Source organism: Micropterus salmoides, unplaced genomic scaffold (assembly GCF_014851395.1).
Source record: "Micropterus salmoides isolate LMB-PRFRI ecotype aquatic unplaced genomic scaffold, ASM1485139v1 Ms_hic_scaffold_4, whole genome shotgun sequence".
NCBI lineage: Eukaryota > Metazoa > Chordata > Actinopteri > Centrarchiformes > Centrarchidae > Micropterus > Micropterus salmoides.
In genome coordinates, this window is record NW_024043372.1 from 153,053 (window position 1) to 178,267 (window position 25,215).

The window sequence follows — 25,215 nt, forward strand, 5'->3', positions numbered from 1 at the left end:
CTGGTGAGGTGAATTGTGTCTCCTCCAAGGAGGTTCACAAATCATGAGATCTATAGGTGGATTGGTGCTCATCAGTACTGAAGCAGTAGTTGCACCAAATTGTGGTGTATCAGAGGGAGCTGATCCTGAAGGTGAACTCTGGATTCACCGGTGGATCTCTGTACCGGTCCTCAGCCCTGGTCCTGGTCTCTGGGTAGTGACTGAAGGAATTAGATGATGGATCTAAACAGTTGAAATGATTTCATTGACTTCAGCCTTAGAGACATGGTGAAGAGCTCAGATATCCACAAATGAGACAATCTGAAGAGACCCTAACTGATGATGTGTTCAGGTGCTCCTCATCCTGTCGTAAAGTTGGATTTAGTTTCCCTCCTACAGCTAACCCAGGGGTGAATCCCAGTGGTAAGAAATGCGTCAAGATGTGTGGGTTTCACGTCAACACATTCAGTCTACAGTCTATATCTCTTCAATCTAAAAATGAAGACTTCAGATTGTGACAGGTTGACTTATGGGTGTGTTTTTGGAGACAGTCAGGTCTCTCTCCTGACATATGCGATACTTCAGTTTTGTGATAAAGTGCGAGTTTAGACCCACAAAATGTCACAAAGGATATATACTAGGGCTGGGCACAATGAGTTATTATTACGTTAACGCATTAATTAATGTCTACAATTATTTTATCTCACATTAACACAGCTTTTATTAATAATATTTTTCTGAAAGTCCGGTGCTCACTGGCTCTGAATACACATCCAGTCAAAGCATGGGTCACAGGAGGGGGGGGATGTTGAACAGCCTGCAAATCAGCCACCCAAACGAGCAGCGGAGGGAGAAGGAAGACAAGTGCTTCGCCAGTAAACGGCAGGCGCTCTAGGGAGAGTAACCATGGCAACGGCTTCTGTGCGCTACACAGCTGTAGCCTATTTAACTTAAGTTAAAATTATACATAACTTTACCTGACAGGCCTTCATCTAGTTTTGCAGGGACGCTCTGCCATGTGAATTCCCTCCACGACCACGTGTGGAGATTGTCCAGGGACAATTCCAATAAAGTTTATTCAGTTTAACCACAACATGTAAAATCAACTGACTACAGTTTTTAACATCTTTTGTCACCATGTAAGAAATCTGATCTCAGAACTGCACAAACTCTGACTGCCAAAAGCTGATCAATAATCCAGCAGGTGATTAAGATTTTATGCAGTACGAAGGACACTGACCTGGGAGATGGTTCAGGCTGGACCTCCTTCCTGCAGACAGACAGTTCTTATTATTAATTATTGACTTAAAAATAACCTTTGTGTGTCCCCGATGGGTCTAAAGAATAAATGTGTTTGCCCAGTGGGTCTAAATAATAAACGTGTGTCCCCGGTGGGTCTAAAGACTAAACGTGTGTCCCCAGTGGGTCTTAAGACTAAAAGTGAGCAGAATATTGGACATTTAAACATTTGATAATGTCAGCCATTCTTCAGGTCATCACAAACAATACTATTACTTGTATTAGTATTAACTGTAGTAGTTTGTGGACGTTCCTGTGTCAAACATTTCAGACCTGAATGAGAGTCCTGATTTGTTCTTGAGGTTCCTCAATAAGTCCAACTGATTGAGAGGCGGAATCAGCCTGGAGACACACACAGACAGAATGAATGTTCTTATAATAATAATATAAAAAACAGCAAAAAATTATATAATAATATTATAAAATATTTAGAGAACGTAATGGTTGTCTGTAGTGAGACAGGTGGAGTCTCACCTGTACATGGGGACAGAGACGGTCCTCTCGTAATAATCCCAGGTTGAAGTTAGATCAGTTCGGCTCAGGTTTGTGGCGTAAACCCTCCAGGCCGCCTGTAGAGACAGAGAGCACATTACTGTTTTCATGGAAACTGCTGAAAGAGCAGTGTTATGGATATAAGGTTCTAACTGGAGCCACAAACCACCAGGAAACAAGAATTGCCATTAATTGTCTCTTTATTCAGAATCAGAATCAGCTTTATTGCCAGGTATGTGTACACATACGAGGAATTTGACTCAGGATTGTACATTGCTCATGATGTGCTTATACAAAAATACCATAACACAATAATAAAATAATAATAAAATAAAATCAGACACAGTATAGACAACACTAATATACACACTATGAACAAAACAATATAGACATATTGACAAATAGTGCAGTAATCAGAGTGCAAAGGATGCAGGAGTAAACTATTATTCTCATTATGTACATGTTGAAGGTGGATATGATATACAGGTACACATACATGTACACATGTACAGTATATACAATGTGACATAGTATAAACAGCACTGAAATAGAGAATGGTGAATAAATAAATAATAAGTGGTAACCAGTAAACAGGTGGCTGATTAGAGACAGAGTTACTGGGTTATTCCACAGGAATTGTTCCTGACACTGTGAGTCAGAAATCAGCTGTTCATCAGAGTGATGTCTTGTAGGAAGAAACTGTTCCTGAGTTTGTTGGTTTTTGGCGTACAGTGCTCTGTAGCGCCTAACAGAGGGGACGAGCTGGAACAGGTTGTGTCCGGGGTGAGATGGATCTGCAGTGATGTTTCCTGCCCGTTTCCTGACTCTGGAAATGTCTAAGTCCTGAATGGAGGGCAGGTTGGCACCGATTATTTTTTCTGCAGTCCTGACTGTCCGTTGTAGTCTGCTCCTGTCCTTTTTGATGGCAGATCCAAACCAGACAGTGATCGAGGTGCAGAGGACAGACTGGATGATGCCTGTGTATTCATCCAGAGCATAGTTTCAATCCTTTCATGTCAGATCTTGTGACGGTTGCCATGGTTCTAAGTAACAAAGATACAAGTTAACATATGTCCAAAATAAGTCATATATTTAGTCTTGAAATCATATTAAACATTTGGTCATTAAGGTATTAGAAATATGCAAAAGATTAGACCAACATAAGTCAAAATATTTTATACATTATATTAAACATAACAGTTTATATAAAGAAACTGCTACTTACAGTGAAGGTTCATCTAAACACACACGGCAAACATCTACATGCTCTTCCAAAAGGCAAAATGTTTTTAGACAAAGAAAACGGTAGTCCTGTCCAGCCCAACTCTCTATTTATAATGTGGGAGGTACTCACAGGTACTGAACCACCAGTTGGTGTCTCCTTGTGGTGTGGAGGGTAAAGCACTTGCAGTTTGTAACAGCCGCCCCCGGATTTGTGCAGCAAATACATTTCAGCTGCCTTCACTGATTTCAGGAAGTGGGATTAATCTGGAAACAGGGCATATGTATTCTCGACCTTGAATAATGACCTTTACACTACGGACCTTTCCATCCTTTCCGGGGGAAGGTTTCAGCTATCCTTCCAATAGGCCATGATGCTCGAGGATACTGAGAGTCAACTATCATTATAACCTGACCTAAATCCAGATTCTCCTTGTCGGTCTCCCATTTTTTCCTCGTTTGAAGGTTTGGAAGGCTGTCCAAAAATGGTTGGCTAAGATCTGGCTGTGACGCCATTTTCCCCTACCCAGGATGTCACTTGCACAGTAGATCGCCTGAGGAAGAGAGGAATCAGGCCGCCCCATCAGCAACATGTTTGGTGTAACCGGATCTGGTCAGTGGAGATACACTCACCTAAAGGATTATTAGGAACACCATATTAATACTGTGTTTGACCCCCTTTCGCCTTCAGAACTGCCTTAATTCTACGTGGTATTGATTCAACAAGCTGCTGAAAGCATTCTTTAGAAATGTTGGCCCATATTGATGGATAGCATCTTGCAGTTGATGGAGATTTGTGGGATGCACATCCAGGGCACGAAGCTCCCGTTCCACCACATCCCAAAGATGCTCTATTGGGTTGAGATCTGGTGACTGTGGGGGCCATTTTAGTACAGTGAACTCATTGTCATGTTCAAGAAACCAATTTGAAATGATTGGAGCTTTGTGACATGGTGCATTATCCTGCTGGAAGTAGCCATCAGAGGATGGGTACATGGTGGCCATAAAGGGATGGACATGGTCAGAAACAATGCTCGGGTAGGCCGCGGCATTTAAACGATGCCCAATTGGCACTAAGGGGCCTAAAGTGTGCCAAGAAAACATCCCCCACACCATTACACCACCACCACCAGCCTGCACAGTGGTAACAAGGCATGATGGATCCATGTTCTCATTCTGTTTACGCCAAATTCTGACTCTACCATCTGAATGTCTCAACAGAAATCGAGACTCATCAGACCAGGCAACATTTTTCCAGTCTTCAACTGTCCAATTTTGGTGAGCTCTTGCAAATTGTAGCCTCTTTTTCCTATTTGTAGTGGAGATGAGTGGTATCCGGTGGGGTCTTCTGCTGTTGTAGCCCATCCGCCTCAAGGTTGCATGTTGTGGCTTCACAAATGCTTTGCTGCATACCTCGGTTGTAACGAGTGGTTATTTCTGTCAAAGTTGCTCTTCTATCAGCTTGAATCAGTCGGCCCATTCTCCTCTGACCTCTAGCATCAACAAGGCATTTTCGCCCACAGGACTGCCGCATACTGGATGTTTTTCCCTTTTCACACCATTCTTTGTAAACCCTAGAAATGGTTGTGCGTGAAAATCCCAGTAACTGAGCAGATTGTGAAATACTCAGACCGGCCCGTCTGGCACCAACAACCATGCCACGCTCAGAATTGCTTAAATCACCTTTCTTTCCCATTCTGACATTCAGTTTGGAGTTCAGGAGATTGTCTTGACCAGGACCACACCCCTAAATGCATTGAAGCAACTGCCATGTGATTGGTTGATTAGATAATTGCATTCATGAGAAATTGAACAGGTGTTCCTAATAATCCTTTAGGTGAGTGTATATCCAAGAGGTTTTGAACTGAGAATGCCTTCAACTTCTATGAGGACTGTGTGAATAACAGTTTCTGTTGTTGGTTGGTTTCCTAATGCAATATTGAGGGCCATTTTTACTGATTTTATCTCTCGCTCCCAGCTTCTACCGAAATGTGGTGCAGATGGAGGATTGAACTTGGAGTTTACTTGTGTTTTGGCCAATTGCTGCCTCAGGTCTGGTGCCATGGACTAGAATGCGTTTTGCATGACTCTCCTGCTCTGAAATTAGTCCCACAGTCAGACAGGAGTTCTTCTGAAGACCATAAGGAATGTGTCTGCATCCATACTGTCAAGCAGCTCAAGATGTATGCAGCATGTTGTTAAGCATTTAAAGAGAATTCCCCACCTTTTCTCTGTGTGGCGGCAAACTTTCACCATGAAACGCCCAAAACAGTCAATGCCAGTGGACCAGAATGGGGGTTTAAGCAGTCTAAGACGGGCTGGAGCAAGGTCTGCCATTTTGGGGATGACTGGGCTAGCTCTCCATTTTTGACAGTCTTGACACCAGTGCTGATGTTTGCGAATGGCTTGACGGCCACGCAGGATCCAATAACTGCGTCTCATTTCACCTAGAACACGTTCAGGTCCTGGATGGAGCATTTTGTCATCATAATGCTTGATAATGAGTTTGGTTATGGGATGTCTTGGATCTAATATAATTGGATAGACACTGTCATGGTCAAGTGTCTCTGCTCTTCGAAGTCGACCTCCCACTCTGATGAGACCAAGATCATGATCATATTCAGGAGACAGCGGGAGTAGTTTTCTACCTTTTGGTATGGCCTTATCTGATTTGAGGGCAGTGAATTCCTCATGAAGCACTTTGATTGGACCCTTTGAAGAAGATGCCTTTCTGAGTTTATGTAGCATTTGGCTACATTTGATCTCTGATCTGCCGTCCCATAAAGCACATTTTTTGTTTCTTATATTAGATCATCCCAGCTGTTGTATTTGTTTGGATCAGGGAGGTCGGTGTCATATTACATCACTGCACCACAGAACATGGATTTCCTGAGTTCCTCAACAGGCTCCCATTCAGCTGACACACATGGGTTGGCTGGCCAGCTGTCTGTGTTCAGCATAAGGAATGGAGGGCCTTGATTCCACCTGTGCTGCTGAGAAAGCTCTAGGAGGGTTTTGCCCCGTGTTATGTCATTAGCTGCATTGTTTTTTGAGTCAACACATCTCCAGCTCTTTGTGTCAGTCAAAGTCTGAATCTCAGCAATTCTTGTACCAACAAACACTTTGTAGCAACAGAAGTCAGATGTTAGCCATGATAGGACTGTTGTAGAAGTTGTCCAAAGGGTTACAGACTGTAGTCTAGTCACTGAGGAGATTAGCCAGCTGGGCACTGGATAATGCTGCACATAGTTCAAGGCGACGGATAGATAGCTGGCATTTGGGGGCTATACAAGCCCTTGCCATGATGAAGCTGACATGAGTGTGGTTGTGTTTGTCTTTAGTTTGAAGGTAGGCAACAGCACCACAAACGTGCTCAGAGACATTACAAAATACATGCATATGGGATTTTGAGGTGGCTGGCACAGGGGGGTAAATAACAGTGGAAAGGAAGAGGAAAATGGATGTCAGGGAGATTTTGCAATTCCAACTCCCATGTTTGCCATTTCTTCAACAAGCTGTGCTGTCTGTTTTGATGAAAACTTTTTCCTTCTTCCAGAGATCCTGTACTAGGATCTTTGCACAGGTTGTGAAAGGGGTCAGATATCCCAGAGGATCATATTGGCTTGCCAGAACTTTGTAAATATTCCTCATTGTAGGTTGATGGTAGATGATGGATCGGTTCTTGTAACCCAGCATGTCTGTGAAGCAGTTCCATTGGAGGCCTAATGTCAGCTCTTTGGGGGTCTCCATTTCCTGAAATCCACAATCACTGGTTTTGGACTTAGCATCTGGTGGGAGATGGTGTATCACGGCTGGATCATTGCTAGCCCATTGTCGGATGTCAAACCCACTATCAGCAAGCAGAGGTCTCACTTTGTCAATAAGGGACTTGGCTTCACGAGAGGAAGGGAAACTTTGGAGGCAGTTATCAACATAAAAATGACTTTGAACAGGTTGGAGCACCTCCTCATTTCCAATGCAGTGATCTTGAACATGTTTGAACTGCATAGGTGGTACAGCATGGGCTACAGGTTGTTCCAAATGACAAGACTTGCCATTCATACACACTAGGCTCTTGGTCTAACTGCATCCCTCTCCATATGAAGCGTAATAGAGGTTTGTCCTCATACAAAAGGCATACTTGCTGGAAATACCTTTGATATCTGTATGATACCATAGATGGTTATGGGATGTCGGCGAAATCTGAGGAGAACTCCGAGGAGAGAGGGACCAAGTGTCGGGCCAGGGAGAAGACATTTGTTTAGGGTTTGTCCCATGTATTCAAAGGAGCAGTCAAACACAAATCTGTATTTGTTGTTGTGGGAAATACCATGTTTCCTGTGGTTGATCTACCTGCGCACAGACGGGGCAAGACAACTTCCTTTGGAGCATGAAGAACAGGAATGTTGGAAGCTCTAAGAAGTGGAGTGACATAGTGCATTAGACCATCTTTCTCTACTCTAATGGTCTTTGAATTGAGTATATCGAGAGCTAGTTTGTCTTGTTTTGACCTTGTGGCTGTCTTCTCATTCACATACGGCAAAGTGTCAATCTGCCAGAGTTTTTCCACATTCCTAAGCAATTCACTTTTGAAGCAGGTGTAAGTGTGAAGGCAAGGGTGCGCTGGGTTGGGATTGAGCTGGCTGGACCTTGGAGAGCCCATCCTAACCTGGTATGTATTGCCAATGTATTGAGTATTGGCTCTTTGGCTGTAATGAGATTGGCATAGTCTGAGCCAATGAGGACAAGAGGACATGCATGATCAATAGACTGCAATGGAATACCTCTGAGATGGTGATACTGCTCTTGTAGCGGCTTCACCGGGTATGTGTGCTCAGACAGTCCAAGGTTCTCTGCAGTGAATGCTCCATTGATAACATAACTTTCAGTTTCTTTGTTAATGGGGGGAATTCCAAAGGATACACTTGCACTATATCGTGTCCCACTATGCATAGTGAGATGGTTTCAGGTTGAGTACTGAGGCCCAAACGCTGAACGGCTTCAGGGAACAGAATAGATCTATCTGCTCCATCATTAAGGACAGCGTGAGTTGTGATGGTCCTTTCCCCATTATGGAGACATACATTAACAACTTTCAGCATGACTTTATGGGAGCGGTTGGGTTTGTCCATGTAAAGGAGTTCTGAGGGAGAAGATGTAAACATCACTGTTGCTGATTTGTTTGCCTTGACATCATGGAGAATGGAAAGGTGGAGCTCTCTACAGATGTTACATGGCCTCTTTGATGTGCATTTGTCCATTTTGTGTATTCTCCCACATTTTCTGCATCTCTCCTTCTCTGTTATCCATTTCATAATGTAATTTTTGGAGAGTTTCCTGAATTCTGTGCATGAACCAAGGAAATGGTCTCTGACATTACAATGGGGACAGTAACGCTTAGGCTTATTAACATTTACCTTTTCCTGGATGTAGGCTCCTGGTGTGCCATCTACCTTGGATGTCGTCAAATAAACAGAAGACGTTTGCTTGGAGGGCTGACTTTCCTTTCCGGTCCGTGATCTCTCCCATCTAAAGAGTTCAACAGCTCTCTCCGATATGATTTTGGCTCTTTTGACTTTTACGGTAGCCAGGTTGAAAGGTCAAGGAGTGAGTAAGTTTGGTTTGCCTGCCTAGTCAGAATGCCACGATTTATATAATGCTCAACAAATCCATCTCTGTACTGCACAGGAAGTTTGCTGAGGAGTATGTCAACATGAGAGCCACATCTCAATTCAGACCCATTAGGGCCCTCTAGGGACAACAAAATTCCTACCAGAGGAAGGACAGAAAGGGAAAAATCATCTAAGGCCTCTACATCACCTATGCAAATAATGGGAGAATTTAGTCTCCAATTTCACTCTGAACTAGCAGCCTTGGCTGACTATACTTCTCTTGCTAGAAGTGCTAGGAGAGTGGTGGAATATGGCCTTGCATCATGCGTACTGGATCTGGCTAATTTGTTAGCTCCTGGGTGCTTAAGGTGTTCTAAGAGGATCAGTAAGATGGAGTTTATTGTCAAGGAGGTTCTCCATAGCCATTTTCAGAATGGCAAAATCAAACTCTCGGGCCACTCTTAAACACAGGAAGTGAAGGTGCAGGTATATAATGCATAGAGATGGAAGGGGTTGTTATAATAATATAATCTTTATTTGTAGAGCACTTTTCAAAAACAAGTTACAAAGTGCTTTAACAAGTGTAAAGACAATAATACCCAATAATACAGAAACAATACAAGATAAAAGCAAGAAAACATTGAAAAGACTAAAATACACATTTAAGATAAATATAAAATTAGTAAAATAGAATAACATAAAAGGGATAAAATCAAGTCAAATAACATCGGGAAAGGCTCTCCTATAAAAGTGTTTTAAGAAGGGACTTAAAAGAGTTCACTGATTTCCTCGGGCAGGCTGTTCCAGAGCCTCGGGGCCCTGACAGCAAACGCTCTGTCCCCTTTAGTTTTCAGTCGAGACTCTGGAACAGACAACAGACCTCTGCCCGAGGATCTCAAGGTACGTGCTGGTGCGTATGGGACTAAAAGGTCAGAAATATAACAAGGCGAGAGGCCATGAAGAGCTTTAAAAGTGATCAATAGAATTTTAAAGTCAATTCTAAAACATACTGGGAGCCAGTGTAATGAAGCTAAAATAGGAGTAATGTGGTCATATTTCTTTGTTCTGGTTAAAAGCCTGGCAGCTGAGTTCTGGACAGTCTGGAGTCGATCAGTAGATTTTTGTGTTAAACAAGTGAAAAGGCTGTTGCAATAATCCAGGCATGATGAGATGAAGGCGTGTAAAAATGGTCTCGGTGTCCTTAAAAGTTAACATAGAAATATAGCAAAAATTCAATCCAAGTTGATAAAAACATGATTGAACAAGCTTTGTGGTGTGCTGCTCCAAATTTCAGTTCACCAGGAGTAGTACCAGGACTGAGCACATGCCATCATCTGACTTTAAGCAGGGCATTCTCAGTGCTGTGGTACTTCTTAAAACCAGACTGAAACTTTTCAAATAATTTGTTGTTTTCTAGTACTGTGAGCAGCTGTTTGGACACAATTCTTTCTAGAATCTTTGCATTAAAAGGCAGTTTTGAAATTGGTCTAAAATTATGTGGGAGGGAGGGATCTAAACCAGGTTCTTTAAAAGTGGTTAGGTAGTAAATTAGTTTTACATTGGTAAAATAAGATAAACAATTCACAGTCATGATTACTTCCAGCTGAGTCACAAGGAGGGGTTGGGTTTACCAGCTGATCCACAGTCTTAAACAGAAACCTGGGATTGTGTTTATGTGTAGTAATGAGTTCAGAAAAATAGTGTGTTCTCGCATCCTTAACCATGTTATTGTAGTTAATTAATAAATCCTTCAGACTGAGGTAATGGACTTGGAGACTGGATTTTTTCCATCTGCGCTCTGCTTTCCTGCATTCCCTTTTGAGGCTGCGAATGCTGTCATTTATCCAGGGTTGCTTACTAGCTTTAGACGTAGGCCTAACCTTTAGAGGAGCAGTAATATTTAGTGACAACAAGCAGATTTGATTGAAGTGATTGACCAGATTGTTGGTGTTGGAATCATACAGGTGTTGGCTTTGGCTCTGAAAGAATGTGCAAAACTTTGAAAGACTTTGTTCATTAAAGATGCGAGAACACACGGAGATTGGTCAGGCGGCATGAATAACAGGCGAATCGCAGCTAAAAACAATACATCTGTGGTCAGATATGGTCATGGCCACTAATTCCACAGATGAAATGCTGACACCCAGGGTAAAAATCAAGTCCAGTGTATTACCACGGTTATGCGTTTGCCCTTTGACATGTTGTTTGAAGTTAAACGAAGTGGCCATATTTAAAAAGTCAGTTGCATTAACATTGGTGGGGTCATCAACATTGTAGTGGAACAACGGTGTGGATTTGTGCAATTTTTATTAAATAAATTTGGAGCTACTCCAAATTCCTCCATTCCTCTCCCAGAGAGGTGCAGGGGGGTTGGAGATCAACTGTCAACGGACTGCTGGGGAGACCTCAATGGAAGGGGGTGGAAAAGTTGCTTTCTTTAACGGTTATCCCTGGGCAGTTGATCGTAAAACTGGCGCCTTTTTGATTCCGAAGCTGATAATGCGGGGCCTGACTGTCAAACTGACAAAGGGACACGAACCAGCGATAAGCATTTCCCTGAACAGCCTATCAAAACTGCCCCCCCCCCCCCCCCCCACACACACACACACATAACCATGGCAACTGACCTTGCTCTGTGTTCCATTACCCCATCAAAGGGATACTCCCTGTCTCACCCAAGGTGTGACATAACCCAGGAAGCTGAACTTTAAATAACCAAAGACTGGAGTCTCCAAAGACTCAAAGCATTTAATTAAGTTTAATTAAATCTTTAGTTACCTGATTACGTTTGCCTCTATTTGAGTAGTTATGTTAACATGTTGTTGCTATCTGTTGTTGATATTAGTGCTAAAAAGAATCTAAATAAGTTACTTCTGCAGTGTTTTTATTTTCAGCAAGACACTCCCTCATCTAATGTAATCAATGCTTGTTCATAATACTTTCCTACAAAATTCCTTTAGAAATGATGATAAAGAAATGTCTTACTATATTCTTAATCGCCAGCTTGAATTTAAGGATGAATAATTGAATTCCCCGGTTCCTAAGGAGAGATGATCTTGGATTAATCTAAGCTTTCCTCATGTAACCTGAGCTCCCCCAAGTGGACGAAATAAGTATTACATACCCTCATTGGAAATGCCGTTAAATGTATAAATATCCTGACCAATAATGTGACAATTGTTTCCTGTTACCAAATGCCTAGAACGGTACAACTGTTCAACCATTGAGGTTCAATTGTGGAAAATATTTGATTATAATACGTGCAAATAGATTTTCTTTTCTTTTAGACATTAAGTTTAGAAAGGCAGTCCCTTGAGAAACCTGAAACGCCCTCTGGGGAACCACGCCCCAGGCAACAAAAGAGCGACACACGACGTCGTTCACTCTCTCTTCTCTGCTTCTCTCTCGGCTCTCTGGATGCTTCGGCACGCGTTCGGCGTGCCTCACCAGGCAACGCCCTCAGAGTCGGCCAGCGAAACAGGCCTTTTGTTCGCTTGAAGCTACACACGCGAAGTGCTGCGACATCGATCTGCCCTCAGTTTGTTTTATTTTCTTTCTTTGTTTTGTTAAAGTTATCAGTCCGTTAAGTTACACTGGACTAATTCAGGAACGACCAAGTTCCATTTTTAAGCTATTTCCGTCGAGCCAACTTCACCGAGGTCAGACCAAGCCACGTGGGCTCGCCAGCTACAACGAAGGAAACCTGAAAACAGCCGAATTGCCAGACGGAGGAGGCGTTTTCAATCAGACACGGAGAACCCCGGAGAATCCCTAGCAAAAAGCCAGGATCGGGCAGCTAGTGGGACCCGTGCAACAGGCCAAAAGCAGGCTGTCGAGAAGCAGTAAGACTTAACACACGTTCTGTGATCAGATGTCCATTTTAACTTCTAAATCACAGCATTAGTTTACTTTCATTAGTTCTTCTATGCCGTATGAGTCAAATGCTTCCCACAATCGAACCTCCAGGCTCATTGTGCCGCCATTGTTTATTTACCCTTTTATATCAGATTAGTTAGAGAATCAATTTTCTACGTCCCTGCCAAGAGAATTGACCCTTTAGATATGAGACTGACTGACTGATTTAAGATAATTGAGCGATTATTAACTAACTGATCACTAGTAATAATTGTTAAAATTATTAAAAGCTACCTAGAGCTCAGGAGACTCTAGGATTATAACAACTCCGGTGGTGCCCTGGAACGAGGAATCATTTTGATTTTATGAATATTAAAATTCATAATTGGGTATTCTCATAAATTTATTAAAATGCATAACTAAATTTAAGCCTGCTACAACATGAATATTAAAATTGCCACAAAGAACAACTGTCATAATTTAAAACTGGAGTAGATAAAAATTCAGGAAGTTCTGATAAAAATCCTCCAGGTGGTTTTGGGGTGCGATAAATTATAACAAATATGATAGGTTGCAGCCCTCCAACTTTAAGAGTGAGAACTTCAAAAGGAGTTAAATTCATCACAGCGCACTTGATTTGATTGAATTTTCCTATACACGCTCACTAGCCCACCACCACGACCACTGACCCTCGGTTGACTAAAGCAATCATATTGAGGCGGACACAGTTCAGCTAGCTGGCTATAGTCATTCATTTGCAACCAGGATTCAGTTAAAAACATAAAATCTAGATTTGCAGACAAGATAAAATCATTTAAGATAAAAGTCTTACTTGAGAGTGATCTCACATTGAAGAGAGCCATTTTAAATGAGTTTGTTCTGGGTGCTGGAGTTGGTGCAGTTGTCCTAATCCTTAAGAGATTACTAATAATTCTGTGTGGGATGTGCACATTTCGGTTTACTGGTCTATGCGTGATGATGACAGGAATAGAAGTCTGTGGAACAGCGCTGGGAGCAGACGGCTTTACATGCCAGCAGGTGGAGACAGTTGTTTGTGGCAGTGAGGCAGAGATCTGTTCAGTGAGCGGTGGTGCGTCCAGGTGTGCTGCATGAATGATGAGTCATTCACGTAAGTCATGTGTGGACCGCACCACATGCTGTATGTGCGCAGCTAACATTTCTGAGCCCCGTTTGTTTGGGTGAAGTCCGTCTGTCTTAAAAAGAGACATTCTTTGCCAGAAAATATTAAAGACATAACGACATAACACACACCGTGAGCTCTGCAGGCGGACTGGAGCCAGTCGTGGAGGCCAAGGAGTCTACTGAAGCGGCCAACTGTGGGAATGGGACCACAGATAAAAACAGACTTTCCACACTGCTTTAAAAAGTTAAAAAGACTCAGCTGCTGAAGAGCTGTGTCATTTGTTCCGACATGGACTATCACTCTTGTGATGGAGGACGGGAGCGATGGCATTACGTCCTGGAGTTTTTTTAAAATGTCAGCTGTGGTGGCACCGGGGAAGCAGTGAGTGGTAGCGTTAAAGAAACGGATGTTTCTGGTTATGGAGTCACATATTATTAGTGTGGTTGGGGAGAAAAGAGGACGAGGAGATGCCGGTTGTGGGGTTCCAGAGCAGGACTGAGCAGAATCTGCTTCAACACTGCGTGCGGACTGAGGATGGAGTGTGTGAGCTGCCGAGTGTTGTGTTGGAGTAGCAGTAACAGACCTGAGAGAAGGGCTACCCGACGGTGCAGGGTAGAGACGGCCTCCGGAGCGTCTGAGCACAGCCTCCTTTAGGATCCTACGTCGTGAAGCGGAGGTTTTTGACCGGGATGATGGCCGCCGATCAGGCCCAGCGGCAGACCGGCGGCCCAGCTGATCACCGTTTGCCGCCAGTGCAGGAGATGTAGCCGGTGGAGGAGATTCAACAGTGTCGGCAGGCACTATCCGTCGAAAGAGATCCGTATCAGGGAGACTCGAAGCCACAGGTGCATCTGCTGGATGGACCGGACTGTCATCAGACAGGGCTGCATAGCGGTTGGAGAGGCCGATGTGCGGAGGAGAGGCAACCCCATCCGAGCCTCTCTTGCAACCACGGACCACCACTTCAGCCCAGGTTGACTGATGCTTCGGATTCTAGCAAGAGGAAAGCCGTGGAAGAGTAGATGGATCCCGAAGCACGGTGTCCTGGATGTTAGCGGTTGCGCTAAGAGAAACAATCTGTTTGGCTTGTACTGAAGCCATAAAGCCAGTCAACAAGGAATCTCTCTTAGAGTTACTCTGAAAGTCGTCGGATGTCTTCCATAAGGTCAGCAATCTTTTTGCTCGCTTTCTTAAGGAGTGTGCAGTCCTCATGGGGCAGAGTTATTTCGGCAAGCATAGTCACCGGAGCTTTGTTGTGGTCAGTAGCGTTGATCGCGTTTTTACAGTCATCTAGCTTAAAATCCATGTCGGATGACTAAAATCCTTAACCCACGTAAAACTTAAGTTAAAAACATAAGTTAAATAAAAAGGATATAAAAAATGTAATGAAAAAGTGTGGATTAAAACTGGATAAGACGGAGCTTCCGACAGGTGGCTACAGACGCCAATGCATGCGCACAGTACAGATTACGTCGCAGAGGTCTGTTGTCTGTTCCAGAGTCTCGACTGAAAACTAAAGGGGACAGAGCGTTTGCTGTCAGAGCCCCGAGGCTCTGGAACAGCCTGCCCGAGGAAATCAGGTCGGCTGAGTCAGTGAACTCTTTTAAGTCCCTTCTTAAAACATACTTTTATAGGAGAGCCTTTCCAGATCTTATTTGACTTTATTTTATCCCTTTTATTTTATTTTACTAATTTTATATTGATTTTTCATGCTCTTATCTTGTTTTTTTGTATTATTCTTTACACTTGTTAAAGCACTTTGTAACTTGTTTTTGAAAAGTGCTCTACAAATAAGGATTATTATTATTATAATTGGCTTTGTGAGGAGTTCAAGACATGATGGCAAAGGGATTTGGTTATCTTCATGAGTGGAAGGAAATGACAGTAACATATGTCCAAAATAAGTCATATATTTAATCTTGAAATCATATTAAACATTTGGTCATTAAAGTATCAGAAATATGCGAAAGATTAGACCAACATAAGTCAAAATATTTTATACATTATATTAAACAACAGTTTAACTATTTACCTTCATGTCAATTTAAATAATATATTATATAAAGAAACTGCTACTTACAGTGAAGGGTCATCAAAACACATACGACAAACATCTACATGCTCTTCCGCAAAGGCAAAATGTTTGGAGACAAAGAAAAGGAAGTCCGGTCCAGCCCAACCCTCTATTTATAATGTGGGAGGTACCACACTGTCTCCAACATGTTAAACTTGTATTTTTCCTGGGTCTGGGTTAGTCTATACCATGGTTACGCCCTTGATTGCCGCCATCCAAGAGGGTGGACTTTCCCCTCTCTGTAAGATCCTGTTTTAAGTAATAATGGAGATAACTGTGGCTTTAAAGACTTATTCTCCGGGGTAAAATGATCTGTGCCTCAGGACTTTCCGACTTTTAGCTTAGAGATGGCTGAATTCAATTCTGTGGTGGAAACTGGTTGTACTAGATTTTCATTTAGTGAACCTGGGAGTATGGTAGTACTAAAGAACACAAGGGTAGGTAAGGGACTCACTGGGCTTGAGAATGTAGTGCCCTGATTCCCGGTCAGGGCGGGGGGTATCCAGGTGGACCCTTAGGCAAGGTCCTTAATGCTACCAGCCTACCTCAGGCATGAGTGAAATCACAAATACGAGCCATACCGGCCATACTCGGACGTCGCCCAGGTTAACAAGGTCTGCGTCAGGTGCTAGGGAACCAGGGCAACCTGATGACAACAACAAGACATTCATGGATTAAGCAAAATATTTGGATCTGATGCAATGCTACTATACAAGCAATCGCAGTGAGAGGGGTTATATGCAGAGACTATGGGATATATGGATGCTTCGAAACCCATCATCAACACTGACAAAGAAACAACTTCTAGCTCAGTGTTCAAACATCCGATTATATATATATATATATATATATATATATATATATATCTCGTCGCTATCCGATGAATACATGTATATCCACTTTAGATGATTTTGTCTTTTTTCTATATTTGGAACAAGCAAATTCTCCTCTGTATGCTGTCAGCGTTCGTAATCGAATTGACCAATTAAAAGAGGTTTTATGACGTTATGTATTGAACAAGTATCTCCATTGGATGTGAAAAGTGTCCATCAAACAGCGTCTCTCCCGCTGCAGGCTGGATGCCCCTCCCTCCCTTTGTTCGAGATCGCGTCTGTGAAAGTTAGAAGCAGAGTGCACTCTTAATTTTCTGTGTGGAAGATAACGTCGCCAAGGTAAAGTATCACCTTAAGATTATTATTTGACAAGTTTGTACATGTTCACAGTATTTTTCGACTGGCATCTGTGTAGATTAGCTAACGACATTTTGTTCTTTAACATCAACAAAGTGTGACTTTCGACAGCTAGCTAATGTTAGCTGTGTAATAAGTCTCGATTTGTATTACGATCAGATAGCGAACATTAGTTAGTATCTTATATAAAATAATCGGATTTAAAATCACCGATATATCAAATTGTTTGCCTTGTTTGTAAACACGTTTTATACCGTGGATAAGTAAGTTACTAGGGCAGACTTATTAACTTAATTACATCGTGTCATTCTCAAATCGAGCGATGCTAGCTCAAAGCTTTCTTTTTATCATGGCAGCGTTGTTGTACATTTCATTAGTGACTTAGATGTATTCGTCAACATCTGATTTCTCACGCAGAGTACCTTAAATGATGTTGTCTGTTGTGTGCACTCTTCCTCTTTTTCAGGATAGACATGTCGTTTTCATTAGAAGAGCTTTACGCATTGGTCAATGTTAAATACGATAGGGCAGTAGAGGCAGCAGCCAGGGTCAGCAGTGAGGAAGAAGGTTTGTGGAAAACTAGGATTAAGACAGCCAGAGCAAAGAATGCAAAGTCAGTCAGTATTGTATTAAGTGTACTTTATGTGTTCTTCTCTATCTTTTCCAGATTCCCTTGAGAGTGACCAGGTTGAGGCTCCTGCTTTTGTACAGGATGAATGTGAAAGTGAAGGTAGGTATTATTAAAGTTATTTCAAATTATTTTTGTGTGTGGAAAACATTTCCTACAACAAATGCAGCTCACAGATCTAGATGCCGTACCAGTCCGTCTGAATTAATGTGGGCGTCTTTGAAAACTCAGAATTCAAGAGAACACAAAGGAGATGCTTAAGTACAGTACCAGCAAAGTAAACTAGGATTTGGCCAACAAGACTGACATATGTCAGTACTGCATTAAGTGTACTTTATGTGTTCTTCTCTATCTTTTCCAGATTCCCTTGAGAGTGACCAGGTTGAGTCTCCCGCTGCTATCGTGCCAGATGGATTTGAAAATGAAGGTAGGTATTATGACCTAGGACAGAAAGGCCTGCACAAGCCATAACCAAGACCAATGAGCTGATGTACACCACAGCAACAGAGATGCTTGGCTATAAGATGAACACCACAAGCCACAAAGAGCATTACCCCCCATGGAGGAGAAGGCTAGAGACCAAGATCAAGGCAACACGAAGAGAGGTTAGTTACAGAAAGGTGTGAAGAAGGGGCTACCTAAGAAATACAATAAGCTGTCGATACCTGAGGCTCTGGAGACTGCCAAACAAAGACTCACCGCTCTAGCTACCCGCCTAAAGAGATACAAGGAAGAAGCAGAAGCCAGGAGAATAAACCGGATGTTCTCCACTGAACCATCCAAAGTGTACTCTCAGTGGCAGGGTAATAACACAAGATCAGATCCACCATGGCTGAGACTGAACAGTACTGGAAGAACATATGGGAGAAAGACGCATCCCACAACACCAATGCTCAGTGGCTAGTGGATCTAAGAACACATCATAGCAACCTCCCAGAAAAAGATCCAGTGACCATTACAACGGCAGACATCCAAGAAAGAGTGGCTGCACTCCATGAACGCCTGGCAGCACAAATGAACCAACTGCTGATGGATGGGACCCACCCAGAATGGTTAACCCAAGCACGGACAGTCCTGATCATGAAGGACCCCCGGAAGGGAACAATCCCATCCAACTACCGGCCAATAACCTCTGCACAACATGGAAGCTCCTGTCAGGCATCATAGCGAGATGAGTAGGCACGTGGCTCAATACATGGAAAGGAATGGGTAGTAATACCAGGGGAGCCAAGCACCAGCTACTGGTTGATAGAGCAGTCACTCAAGACTGCAAGACCAGGCAGACCAATCTGTGCACCGCCTGGACTGACTGCAAGAAAGCCTACGAGTCAATGCCACATACATGGATACTGGAATACTTGGAAATGTACAAGATCAACAAGAACTCAATGGGGCTGTGGAAAACAAGTCTGGAAGCCAACTCAAAGCCAATTGTACAAGTCACCATCAAGTGCGGCATATACCAAGGCGATGCACTATCCCGCTGCTGTTCTGCATAGGCCTGAACCACCTCAGCCAGATCATCACAAAGACTGGCTAGGGATACTGGTTCCGAAGTGGAACAACCATCAGTCACCTCCTCTACATGGATGACATCAAGCTGTATGCCAGACATGAGCAAGACATCGACTCACTGATCCACACTACCAGGATCTACAGCAACGATATTGGAATGTCATTCGGACTGGACAAGTTGGTCGCATGGTATCAAAAAGAGGGAAGATGATCATAACAGAGGGGATTGAACTACCAGAAGGCCACATTGTAGATGTTCAGGACAGCTACAAATACCTTGGGGTGCCGCAGGGTAACGGAAACCATGAGGAGGCAGCAAGGAAGTCCGCCACAGCCAAATACCTACAGAGAGTAAGGCAGGTCCTGAAAAGTCAGCTGAATGGGAAAAACAAGATCGGAGCCATCAACACATACGCCCTGCCAGTCATCTGATACCCCGGTGGTATAATAAACTGGCCAAAGGAGGAGATAGAGGCTACTGACATCAAGACAAGAAGGCTCCTCACAATGCATGGAGGGTTTCACCCCAAATCCAGCACCCTGAGACTGTACACCAAGCGTAGCGAGGGAGGCCGAGGGCTAGTGAGTGTCAAGACCACTGTCCAGGATGAAACGATGAAGATCCAGGAGTACATCAGGAAGATGGCCCCCAAAGATGAACGGCTTAGTCAGTACCTCAGGCAGCAGAAACCCAAAGTTGAGGACAAGGAAGATGAAGAACCTTCATGGAGGGACAAGCTGCTGCACAGCAGGTTCCACAGACAAATAGAAGAAGTGGCTGATATCAAGAAATCCTACCAGTGGCTGGAAAAGGCTGGACTGAAGGAAAGCACAAAAGCACTAATCATGGCGGCACAAGAACATGCACTCAGTATAAGATCAATAGAGGCTGGGGTCTACCACACTAGGCAGGACCCCCAGGTGCAGACTGTGCAAGGATGCCCCTGAGACAGTACAGCACATAACAGCGGGGTGTAAGATGCAGGCAGGAAGTGCGTACATGGAACGTCATAACCAGGTAGCTGGCATAGTGTACAGGAACATCTGCCATGAGTATGGGCTAGAAGTCCCAAGGTCAAAATGGAAGACACCTCCTAAAGTCCCATTTATACTCCTGCGTAGGGTCTACGTGCATACCTACGCCGTAGGCCTACACAGGTAGCCATGCATTTATACTTGTGCATAGGTCTGTCCGTCATTCTGCAATCGCACCCCCAAACGCTAGTCAGCAGTAGCGCTACAGTGTCTACTGTGTTGACTTTTGCCGGCCGAGCAGGCTAACGTCCGGTTTAGCGCTCCGCTAATGTAAATGGGGGTAAAATTGCGGCTAGTGGAGCCTTTTCAAATGTTACCGACTGAATGGATCACATCCTGATAACGAAACGAGTCATTTCGCTCGGGTTGCGACGGTCAAATATATTGATTCGCTGTGTTACATCCGCCGTTTTGGCCACTAGTAAATGTTACTTTAAAGCGCGGGGTACTTCCGGTCGGCTCGGAGGTCATTGCGAGGCTACCCAGCCAACCAATCACAGAGCTTACGGTCCGCGTCGACTCGACTTGTAGTTACACTTTGAAGGAGGTGCACGTCAGGCAACAGCGTAGCCTCTGCGTAGCCCAGTAGCCTACACCGTTGATTTGACACAGAAGTATAGGGTAGTGGAGAATGACTGAGCTAAGATCCTGTGGGACTTCAAGATCCAGACTAACAAACTGGTGATGGCCAACCAACCAGACATTGTGTTGATGGACAAACAGCAGAAGAAGGCAGTATTGATAGATGTGGCAATCGCAAGCGACAGCAACATCAAGAAGAAAGAACACGAGAAGCTTGAGAAATACCAAGGGCTGAACGAGGAGCTAGAAAAGATGTGGAAAGTAAGAGCAACAGTGGTGCCAGTGGTAGTCGGAGCACTGGGGGCTGTGACCCCCAAACTGGGAGAGTGGCTACAGCAGATTCCAGGTAAAACATCAGAGATCTCTGGTGCAGTCCTAGGAACAGCTAAGATTAGGGATGGGGATTGTTAATTTTTATTGATATTGACACCCTTATTGAGACTGCTTAACGATCCGATTCTTTATCGATACCGCTATCAATCCTTTACTATTATTTAGTGATGGATTTGGGAAGACCAGACCCTGCTGGCTGCAGGTAACGTTACAGGTAGGAGGAGTAGCGGCTGGTTTGTCTCAGCCAGCAGCTGAGTCTTTAAGACTACAGACCAGTCTGTGCTCCAGACAGACAGCTTTCTACTTAGCTTGTTTTTAACATTTGGCTAATTCCAAGCTAGCGTTAGCTGTGCTTGTATAAAACATACAGGATGAAATACTGAGGACAGAGATGATTAAATTAACCATTTCTAAATGTTTAACCTTACCTTACAGACAGGTGGATTGATAAAGTATTGTCTTTTTACTTGCGAAGGTTTTATTGCACATACTTACAGTAATGATCAGCAGAAACAGTCTATGTTCAGTAGCAAGTGTCCCAGTTACAGTGAGTGAAGTGGTCGAGCACAAGGTGTACTGGGTGCGTTCCCGTGAAAGTGTCCCGGTCGTGCTCGCCTCACGCACATGCCCGCCTGCTGCCGAAGTTGAATTGTCTTTCACAAATCATTGGAAGAGAGACTGATGCTCACTGTTTGTGAGTTTCCAGAATCTAAATAGTTATCAGGACATCAACAGGGGGGAATTCACATGGCAGAGCATCCCCGCAAACCTAAATGCAGGTAAATAAAGTTAGCCTATGTATAATTTTAATTTAAGTTAAAAAGGCTACGGCTGTGTAGCGCACAGAAGTCATTGCCATGGTTACTATCCATAGAGTGCCTGCCATTCACTCGAGGAGCGCCGTCTCCCTTTATGGTTTGACTGTATGCTAACTAACACCAGCTGTCTGACTACATAAGCCTCTGCAAGTGGAGATTTCAGGCGTGATTTAATATACCCAGGCGACCAGCCGTTAATATACCAGGGCGGCAGTCAATATACCTGGCCGCGAGAGAGAGCGACGATAATATTAATGTACCTGAGCGGATATTAATATACCTGAGCGGATATTAATATACCTGGGCAGACGTTAATATACCTGGGCAGACGTCAACATTCCCGGGCGCTCGTTAATATAACTAATGTTTTGTGGCAAGGAAAATTATCCTCCTCCCACTGCCTCTCCACAGGGGCTCAGTGCTTGGGCTCAGTGCTTGGGCTCAGTGCTTGGGCTCAGTGCTTGGGCCCCTTCTCTTCTCAATTTACACCACCTCACTGGGGCCAATCATTCGCTCGCACGGCTTCTCTTACCACTGCTACGCAGACTACACGCAACTGTACCTGTACTGTACAGGCGATCCCACTGTCTCGGCGCGGATCACGGACTGTCTATCGGACATATCTGCATGGATGAAGTCTCGCCACCTTCAACTAAACCTCTCTAAGACTGAACTCTCGGTCATTCCAGCCAAGCAATCTATCCACCATAACATCAAACTACAAATTGACTCTGCAACCATCACTCCAGCCAAGGTGGTGAGAAACTTGGGTGTCAGGATTGATGACCAGCTGTCCTTTTCAGACCATGTTGCTACTGTCTCTCGGTCATGCCGCTTTTCTCTATACAATGTAAGGAAAATCAGGCCCTACCTCACTCAGTACACCACCCAGCTTCTGGTACAGGCCATGGTTATCTCTCGCATCGACTATTGCAGTGCCCTCCTAGCAGGTCTTCCAGCTTGTGCGGTGAAACCCTTACAAATGGTTCAGAATGCAGCAACACGTCTGGTTTTTGACCAGCCCAAAAGAACTCATGTCACTCCATTACTCAGTGACCTCCACTGGCTCCCTGTGGCCTCCAGAATCAAATTCAAGTCACTAATGCTGCATACAGAGTGACTACTGGTTCTGCACCATCTACCTAAACTCCATAATACAAACTTACGTTCCTTCTCAGCGGCTACGCTCCTCCAACGAACGCCACCTGGCTCTGCCGTCCCTTTACACAAAGCAATCCCAGTCCCTGTTCTCATCTGTGACACCACGATGGTGGAACGAGCTACCGCACGCCATCAGAGCAGTGCGTCCTAACCTCTAACATGCACTTCCTGTGCTCTTCTTCTTCTATCCCCTACAATGATCTTGTATAGATTGCACTTTTTGCACCTTCCCTAGGTATCTACCCCATTGATGCGATATGTACTGTGAGCTCTTACTAGTACTTATTGCTGCTTTTACTAGTATGTTTTGTCAGTTGTAGATCTGTATTTGATGCTCTGATGAAGCTTGTATGTTGTTCCTCAAATGTAAGTCACTTTGGATAAAAGCGCCAAATGAGTAAATGTAAATACCTGGGCAGACATTAATATTAATATACCCGGGCGACCATCCGTTAATATACCTGGGCGCTTGTAAATATACCTGGGCGGACATTAATATTAATATGCCTGGGTAGACGTTAATATACCCGGGCGGACATAAATATAGCTCGTCTTCAAGCAGTTTATTATTGTCTTATGTGAAATTACGTCTCTCTCTCTCTCAGGATCAGAATCCGACTCTACCCCCCATCCATTCTGCTGCTGTCCTGGTGTTGTGAACTCAACCAGACGCACTTCAATGAAGGTCAGATGGTGTCAAAAGAGGGAGGGAAGTTTCCCTCCCCGAGAGTTGACCTTTTCACATGTAAAAACCAGAGACATCGCCTGGTGTTTGGTAAGGACCGAAAGTGACTCAATCAGACAATGAATCGCTTAAGGATTGTGTTTCAAAGAGCCTTAATGAACCTTCCTAGCCTTAAAGGTGTCACTAAAGACAGTCCACAGGACAGAAAAAGGGGGCGATCTGACCCCTTCTCCCTCCCGCAGGTCACCTCCGGCCTCAATCTGACTCTTTTCTCTCCACAGAACAGCTGAGCCATAAACCACCATTTCATTCTCTGATAGCCGATGTGATAAGCCAGGCATGCAGAGAAAAGAGACCATAACAACCCCTGTTTCTCGAACCAGGCAAGGTTCCATTATAACTGTTTGTTCTGTTTAAATAATAACCTTGCTAAGTGAGCAGCAGCGTTTGCCTCTGAGTTTAGTAAGTAATAACCCTGTTGTTATCCTTTAGTGATGTTTGAAAACTAGCAGACCCATAAGAAAATAATCTTGAAGGAGTTCTCTAACCTCTTTCTGTTTTGTCTTAATTCATCCCTGTTATTCCCTAGTAATCACTGTCTGTTCAGTATTAACTAATGCTTTAGTTAAATGTTTCATACACAATTTCCTACTAAATTACCCATTGATACGCTTGTGTGTATCCCCCGCCTCCCCGTTAAAGTGGAATGTCTACTGTTTTCTCGTGTGACCCGAGCGCCACCAAGGGGACAGGAAAGGTATAACACGCCAGTGTTTAAAACTCGGCTTACACTTACAAGGATCGCTAAAGTAGGCCTAACTATCACCATGTAATTGCATAAACGAAATTTTGCTGCCACGCTTACATCTAAACTGTCTCGAGTTAAAACCAGTAACCAGCAAGTATACTGAGGACAGGTAATTAAGCTTTGTTACGTTTTATATAACCATTATAAACTTTTTCCATAGTGTTTAGCCTCGTTTTAATTGTCTTTATCCGAATGTCAATATTGTGGAGAGAGAGATTAAAGAGAAATACGCGCAACTATATTTCTTTATCCCAAAAAGTTAACACCTTAGGGACTTCCCTGGAGACCCCCTCCAAAATTGACGTCACCACTACCTAGTGAAGTCAATAAAAGGCCTTGCTGTCTTTTGTCTTCACTTCTCTTCAAAAAATAAAAGCTCGTTCTTCTCTTCTAAAAACTTTCTTGAAACTAAACGTATACGCTCTTTTAACTTCCTTTACTTTTTGAAATTCCGATCTTTTTTTTCGTTTCGTACTTTAATTTCCTTCAGACGAGCTGAGAAAGCTACGACCCTGAATTCCAATTTTCCAATGTTTGGAGCTGCCTGTTTAATCTCAGCAACATTAAATAGCCTATATTACCGAGGCCTCACGAACCTACGGCGAATGTTTGAGTTTATTTGATTTTGTTGTTGCAACCTCATCCGATCGTTTTGAACAACTTTGGACCAGAAACTCAGAAGCCTTCATTTATGGCCTTGAATAAATGAAACCACGGCTCTGACGACAGAACCCTGAGTGGGCTCCGCTATAGCGACACCAAACGAACTGAGATCAGAGCAAAA

At 43.6% G+C, this 25,215-nt stretch overlaps 1 protein-coding gene across 5 annotated transcripts in view; it reads right to left on the minus strand.

Annotated features, from left to right (window-relative positions):
* The window catches only part of LOC119886010 (potassium voltage-gated channel subfamily KQT member 2), a 68,056-nt gene that overhangs the window by 29,709 nt on the left and 13,132 nt on the right, over positions 1-25,215 (minus strand). For all 5 annotated transcript variants that reach the window (XR_005441412.1, XR_005441411.1, XM_038696445.1 and 2 more), the window contains exons 9-11: positions 1,753-1,847; positions 1,552-1,620; positions 1,220-1,249 (exon numbers count right to left, since the gene is read on the minus strand). Coding sequence is in view for 3 of the 5 variants with exons in the window: in XM_038696445.1 (XP_038552373.1) it covers positions 1,220-1,249; positions 1,552-1,620; positions 1,753-1,847 (194 nt within the window). In the remaining 2 variants the exon portion in view is untranslated. The remainder of the gene's footprint in view (positions 1-1,219; positions 1,250-1,551; positions 1,621-1,752; positions 1,848-25,215) is intronic.